Source organism: Sceloporus occidentalis, unplaced genomic scaffold, assembly GCF_023333645.1.
Source record: "Sceloporus occidentalis isolate IW3139 unplaced genomic scaffold, rSceOcc1.0.p SCAF_88, whole genome shotgun sequence".
NCBI lineage: Eukaryota > Metazoa > Chordata > Lepidosauria > Squamata > Phrynosomatidae > Sceloporus > Sceloporus occidentalis.
The window spans coordinates 1,374,303-1,382,018 of NW_028317068.1; the positions used below are offsets into that span (position 1 = coordinate 1,374,303).

Here is a 7,716-nt window from a genome sequence, read left to right on the forward strand (position 1 = left end):
CATGTGCCATGTTTTTATGTAAAGTCCATGGTTCTTCCTAGGTTCTGGGTTTCTGAAACATGTCAATGTCTTCTCAAACTGGAGTGGTTGCCGTAATTATCTGTATGTGTTGAGCATGAGGTGACAGGATTTTTTTTGCAAAGCTACAAATAATGTGCATGGCAGCACACCCTTAGACAACACCCACACCTCCTCATTCCTCCTATGTAGAAGATCATTAAATTTGTTTCAGTTACCAGCACCAATCGATCTACAAGTTTAGACTGAATCTCATTGCCAGCATGATCCATGTTGTGTGTGGGGTGAGGGTGGTAGAAATATTTTATACAATTATATTTACAATAACAATATTAGCAAAAAAATCTTTCTTTGCATGCTATGGTCTTTGTCACCAATCTGTTTTCAAAAATTCCCTTTGATTTGTTTTAACAGTTTTTTGATGATGATAAATTGTATTTTATTGGCAACATTTTTGTGTGCTCTAGGAGTGTTTGATTTTTCAGTGATATGGGAAGCAAGTTTTTATATCAAATTGAAAAAGTCCTTTCCTTATGAAGTCAACTAAATATATTTGTTCTAATTCAGCAGCAGGTACTGGACAGAAAGAGTTCAGAGGACATTCTTTGCATATACCGGATGACTATAACCCACTGGACACCTGTCGACCTGAAATACAACGTACAGATATGAGAGATTTTAGCTGCCAGACTGATGATATAAAGGTAATTCCCCCATCAGTCAGAAGAATCCGAGCACAGAAAGGGCAAGGTATTGCAGCTCTCATGTCCAGTTCATCAGGAAACATGTCTACACTCAATGACTCTGCAGGATCTTCTCCACGAGTGAATGGTGAGCTTTACTTCCGTAGCTTGCCAAGGCCAGGAGCGCGAGTCTGTCTGCAATCCCTTGAGCAGAAGCCTGGTGAGATCAACCAGATAGAGGACTCTTTCATTTCTTTGCCACGCCAGTTAAGCAAATTACAAGTGGATAATACTGTAATTCACTTGAGGAATAACCCCAGAGCTGGATCTCTTCAGAGGCCAATATCCCAAGAGGTTAGGGGCTCTGAAGATGAGGTTTTTTCAAACCCAGCATGCACAGTCTCACCACATGCTGCATATTCAACCAGCGTCATTCCAAATGCCATGCTGTCTTCTTCTTCTGAAGTGATTGCAATTCACACCTCTCAAAGCACTGGACAATTGGAAAGCAAAGTATCGCCCCACTGTTCATCTTCGCATAATAAGACCATGTGTCGGGATCGTAATGTAAGTGTTAAAGATGTCAATCATTACCTAAGCGGTAACTACAGTTCTACTAGACACTCACAAACCTCTGATACAATGTCACCAAATGCCGTAACAGTGATCGCCATACGTGACTCAAGGAATCTAAACAATATACCACAGGCCATGAGCTACAAAATTGATGCTGGCTTCAACAGCCACTCACAGGACAGCGACACACATAGTGAATCAAGCTGCTCAGATGGCAGACAACGAAATGGCAGCATAACCAGCAGCATTGCTAGTGCAGACCATTGGTCATATGAAATGGGAGAGAATGACCCTAGGGGTCTCTCAAGAAAACTGCCATCTGCTGTCTCAAGCTCTCCTGTAAGTAACATGAGTACCTGTAGTTCAGAGAGAAAAGCAGAAACAAGCTCTTTGTACTCTGTGGATCATGATGGCTATTACACATCCATGCATGTTGATTCTGGTATAAGCTCATGTAGCCAAAACAATATAATTCACAACCCTAGACACAGCGTCATTAATATCTTTGATAAGAAGGACACTGGCAGTGTAGATTCCAAGTCAAACTACAGTGACAGGTCACTCACACGAAGCATATCTTTAAAGAAGCCAAAAAAGCCCCCTCCACCTCCTTCTAGAACAGACTCACTTAGGAGGCCACCGAAGAAACATGTTAAGTCCAATGGGCAGGTGCTCAGTGAAACACTAATTGCATCACTTCAGCAATCCTTGCACTTAAACCTTAAAGGCAAAACCAGTAGTTCAGCTTCACAAAGCCCCTGCAGTGACTATGAAGATCCTTGGGTCCTTCGGTCACGCAGCCAAAGTACAGTCAGTGCAAGTAGTAGTGGAATGTCAGCTACAGCCAACAATCTGTACTCAATATGTGCTGTCACTCCCTCACAGAGCGAAACAAGCAGCATAAAATCTGAGTACGCAGATCAATGGAGTTACATTATAGACTATGCACGGACTTCTGATGAACAGCCAAAACACTCTCCAAGCAGATCATCTGGAATTAATGATTACAATACATGTGAAGTGCGCTGTGGAGTGAAGGTTTCCATGCCAAAATATCACGCAGGCATAGCCAAACCAAATGGTACAACTCCAGAAAAGCCCTGTAGAGTGACTTCACCATCTAGTGGGTATTCAAGCCAGTCAAATACTCCCACCACCTTGACACCTGTACCTGCGCTATTAAAAAACATGTCTCCAGGAAATGTAAAAAACAAAATGAAGCCTAAAGTGCCTGAAAGACGATCTTCTTTGGTATCATCAGTTTCCATTTCATCTTCATCCACTTCACTTTCATCAAATACATCAGATTCTATACAGCAAAGCGTTAAAAAGTCTAATGTAATTTTAACTCCACTTCACACTCCCCCAACACCCCCACTCACTCCTGACCCACCTCCCCCACCTTCTATGGATGTAGTAGATATTGGCACAGTGCCATCTTTACCTAATTTCCCACCACCACCTCCGGAGGTAACAATGTTCTCATCTATTGCTGATGAAACGTCATGGGCTCCACAATCCCAAAATACTGATAAGTGTTCACCTGTAAGTTGTCCTCCCCCTCCACCACCACTCATCATGCACTCCAAGGTCCCTCCTCCTGCTCCTCCCCTAAACACTAAGGTGCTGAAAACAAAGATTGAAACAACTCTACAAAGAAAAGAGGAGAATGATAAACCTCTCAATAATCAGGACAACAAACAGGAACTTCTAAGACCAGTCACTCCTCTTGTTACAACTCATGCATTGCAAATGGTACAGTTAAGGTCTGTTAAAAAATCATTAAAACTGGCAAATGAAAAATTAGCTGAGCAGGAGCCAGAACCCAAACCTCAGAACGAAACGTCATCCTTATTTTCACGGCCATCTTTAGTACCATCTGCCACCCTAGATCTCAACACTAGTGTTTACAACAGAGAAAATAAAAATTGCAATACGACAGATGAGCTGCAATCTTGTGAATTTCCGAGTAATACAGTTACATTAACCACAGTTAAGGTATCGGCAGAAAAGACATTTCCAGAACAGAAGTGCGAGGACTTGTATCAAACTAATACGCACAATGGCAACACAACAATTGTGTCCGAAATGTCGTCTCCAGAAGAGAAACCAAGCACTTCACAAACTACGCCAAATGCATCTCCCAACAAGAAGCCTCCTCCTGTTTCAAAGAAACCCAAATTGTTCCTTATCGTTCCACCTCCACAGCTTGATTTGGCAGCAGAAAAAATAGCTCAAGTCAATGAAAATGTGAGAAGCTTGCCAAATGCCTCAGAAAGAGAATCTACAAGCGAACATTGTGAAGAGGTAGATGGACGAAGAGCAGCTGAAAACAATCCAAAGGAAGCTGTTGGTTTAGCTTATCCAGTAGTAGAAGCTGGTTTATCCTCTTGTGAAGTAGAAGTAGAAAACATATTTCTTAGCCCCCACTTACACCTGGAAACTCAAAATCTTCAGAAAGAGGGTGAACAGCTAACAATGTCAGAGGTGGTTCATACTCCAGAGAGCAAGACTGCGAGTCCTAGATGTGACCAAAAAGTACTAGAGGAAGAGGAAAGTGGTAAGTCTTTCATTTTTTTATGACTTTCTTGGTTTGCTTTAAGGTGCACTAACATGTTAAAATGATATGTTTAAACTGTTTAAAATAATATATCTTAAGTGAATTCAGGGTCCTACTCAAATGAGCTCCTATTTTACTATGCTAACCCATCCCTTGACCTTATATGTGAGAAATAAGAAATTTGGTTTAACTAATCCATAAAGTAAGGAGGAATAGTATTTTTTTCCTGAATGTTTGGTAGGTATGCAAAATTGATATTTTAAAGGATACTATGTATTAAAACTCCTAAATATGTAGATACTCACTTTTTAATTTTTATGTTGAAGTGTTTGAGACAGGAAATATAAGTGCTTCCCCACTGCAGACAAGCAGTTGCAAAGAGGATAATAAGGAGCAAGTGATGACCCCAACAAGACCAAGGACCACAGAGGATCTTTTTGCAGCAATTCATAGGTAATCTTCTCGCCTCTCCTACGCTACGTAGGCTGTTCTGTCAGTGCAAGATTTCTTTTGGCAGCAGTTACTTTCCATGCTGTGTAATGATACCATCTGTTTATTTTAATTTTTTTAAGACAGCCGTGAAGTTTAAAAAGTTATCACAGTACCACAAGTGGAATACGATAATACCTTGTTATTTTAGATATGAATATCTGCTTTGGCCTTGGCACGTATTGTTTTCGAGGGCACTTTAAACACTGACCCAAATTCTTATTTTTTAAATGTTAAATTATTTTTTTTCCCCCCATTTACTGTTTAGGGCTGTTAATATGTCGACATAATTAAAACAAACAACAAAAAAACAAACAAACAAAAAAAAAAAGAATAATTTAAAACTGATTATGCAACCATTGGCATCTACTGGCAAGTGAAATGCGTGGTGGTTGATATGTCAGCTGGGCCATTTAAAGTGGAAAGGAAACGTTAATGGGCATACATTATTTGAGTGGTAAAGCCAAGGAGGAAAATAGTAAGAAATGTGCATAAGAGATGAAATTAAGGAATGGATAAAAGCAAGAGAAAGGACTATTACTTTTATTTTACCTTTGCCACTCCCCTATCTAAAATTTCTTTGGGTGGCCAATGCTGAAATATATTTGCTGCCTTCAAGTTATATATATATATATATATATATATATATATTTTATTTTTTTTTATAATTTTTTTTAAAACTTTGCTAGATTAATATGCAATATCCATTTTATTTTTTTCTTCCCTCATCAAACATATTACCTCTTTTTCCAACTTTCTGCTGACAATGCCCCCCTCTTTTCTATGCTCGTTCCACAATGCAGTTTGGGACAGAAGTTCAACGCCAATGCCTCATGGCAAGAATGGCTGAAACTGGCAAGTAAAATGGTACACTAGCCCTGTGGCTGTGTATATTACCAGTGTTGGACATGTGTATGTCTAATCCATTCCAAACCATTCTAGACCCCTTTGTGATGACATTGAAAACTTGTTTTTACTCCCGAGAGCTACATATTTTGAAACACTTCCTCTCATTATCCATCATGTTTTTGAGTGTTCTGAATCTAGACTGTCCGGTTGAAAGATGCTGTTTTTAAACTTGTATTTGGAAAAGACTGTTCCAAGTATCTTTAAAAATAACTTTTAGTCTAGGGTACATGCAAGATTGGATATGTTAATGTTGCAGTTCCATTTAGTTCTCATGTATGGCAGAGAAACAATTTTTACACTGTATTTTATAGCATATATCAGAGGTCCAAAACAGGGAGGGAATACGCTTTCTCATTGTCTGAATGTTTACTCTCCTCTTGCTGTACCTTCGGACTAACTGACTTTTACCATTATGTTCCTCTGTCTCTGCTCCTTGCAAGTTTGGTGGGTATAAGCAGACTGCTCTTCTTGAGATGCCGCAGTGTCACTAACAAAACCAGGATGCTCTTCAGAGTTCCTTCATGATCCATAAAATAGACATGCTCCTGCACTAGTGGAAAACAACTGTTTACTTATTGGTTAACATAAGGATTTACAATTTTTGCATTTTTGCATTTTGTTAATGAGGTAGCTTTTATTTAATTGAATTTGCCTTTATTGGATACACACCAAATAAAAACCTAAAAATGCAAATATTTGCTTTATTTTACATGTTTTTGAGAATACCTATAAATTGCTTGAGAAAGAGTACAAAATAATCTCAAATGCTTGTAACCTAACGGTATTTAGCTAGCCAAGAAAGGCCTCATCTTTAACAAATGTGCTTTTGTTTGTTTAAGCAACTAACACATTACAGCTCTATTTTGTCTAAATCTTTACAATATGAATATACTCTAATGCCATCATGTGGTGATGATGGCTCGCTACAATTTTCACAAAAGTTCTGAAAACCTTAAAATTCTTGCAAGGTTAGCCTGGGCATTTTGCTTAGTACAGTAGTTGTATACATTTACAATTATCTAATTCCCACATATTTCCATTTACAATTCTTGTTTATTTACGTTAAGCTGTAATAATTTCCAAAGCACACCATAAAGTAACATCAAGTAACAATAGCTCATGACCACCTTGCAGACATTTCCATGAACCCCCTAGAACTTGCCCTGGTAGCAGCTCTAGTTAAGATTGATGAATTAAACCTTTGGATACAATATAATCTAACACTTATAAACAATAAGGTTGTCAGAAAATACAATTGATTGTACAAGGTAAATGAGGAATATAGTATAATTTAATCAAATCTTACTGATCGTTAAGTACAGTTGTAGAAAGATAGAATAAACTATATAATGTCCTATCATTGAAATTGGGTACTACATTGTTAAGACTGTGCTTTTAGCTCCTCAAAAGCACCATGCCCACTGGAACTGCACATTTAACATACAATGTGAAACTGTGTCCTGTCAAAGAGGGTGACTTATTTAGGAGAGTCATTTAATCTAGGATGAACAGGCACTATAAGAGAACACTTTTCATATATTGGTTCTTTTTTTGTTTTTTAATATAGATCCAAAAGGAAAGTTCTTGGCCGCAAAGATTCTGATGATGATCGTAGAAATCACTCTCCCTCTCCGCCTGTCACACCAACCGGAGGTCCACCAAATATCAGTACTTTCAAGCAGACAGGAGCAATCCAAAGAAGCATTCGTAAATCCAGTACCAGCAGCGACAACTTTAAAGCTCTCTTGTTGAAGAAGGGAAGTAGGTCAGAATGTGGGTCACGTATGTCTGCAGCAGAAATGCTGAAGCACACTGATCCAAGGTTTCAGCGATTCATGTCAGACACAACAATGGACCACCCAGAAAGCCCAACTTTGACCTCACCAAACAAGAACAAGAGGGCACAGGAGGAATGGGCCAAGAGTGAAGGACTCATGCCCAGAAGCATGTCAGTCTCGGGGACCAGATACAGCCGTTCAAGAACACCTCCTTCTGCAGCAAGCAGCAAGTATAATGTCCGTAGCCGACTCCAGAGCAGCCCTATGACTGTAATTTGTGAGGGAGAAGGTGAAGCTGTTGATACTGTAGAAAGCTTCCCAAAGATGCCGCTTATAATCACAAAGAGCCTTGACAGGTTTGATAGATCTGATTCTGGAATTAATGAATCTGTGGATTCCGAAGGGAAGAATGACAAAGTTGATATAGACTTGATGAGTAGACTTTTACAAAGTGAAAGTTCTAACTCACTGGAAGAAAAAAGCTAAGGTTTATCTGGGGGGCTGATCATTCTAATCAAAATGCAACCAGTCCCAGTGAAGCACTCAGAATGACCTGGACACGGACTAATGTTGGATGTACCAGGCACCTGTAATCTCTATACTAAATGGTAATGCATTGCAGTGTATTTAAAGTAGTGATTGGCAGGGACGACCTGTTGTGCAGTTAGTGCAAGAGGTTGGAGTTGTCAAAAACTACTGATGC

The 7,716-nt window shown here is 39.2% G+C and overlaps 1 protein-coding gene across 1 annotated transcript in view; it reads left to right on the forward strand.

Annotated features, from left to right (window-relative positions):
- Positions 1–7,499, forward strand: part of LOC149284780 (NHS-like protein 1) — a 127,295-nt gene extending 119,796 nt beyond the window's left edge. Inside the window, exons 6-8 of the mRNA XM_089496209.1 lie at positions 589–3,837; positions 4,164–4,290; positions 6,803–7,499. Coding sequence (XP_089352335.1) covers positions 589–3,837; positions 4,164–4,290; positions 6,803–7,499 — 4,073 coding nt within the window. The remainder of the gene's footprint in view (positions 1–588; positions 3,838–4,163; positions 4,291–6,802) is intronic.
- The last annotated feature ends 217 nt before the right edge of the window (positions 7,500–7,716 follow it).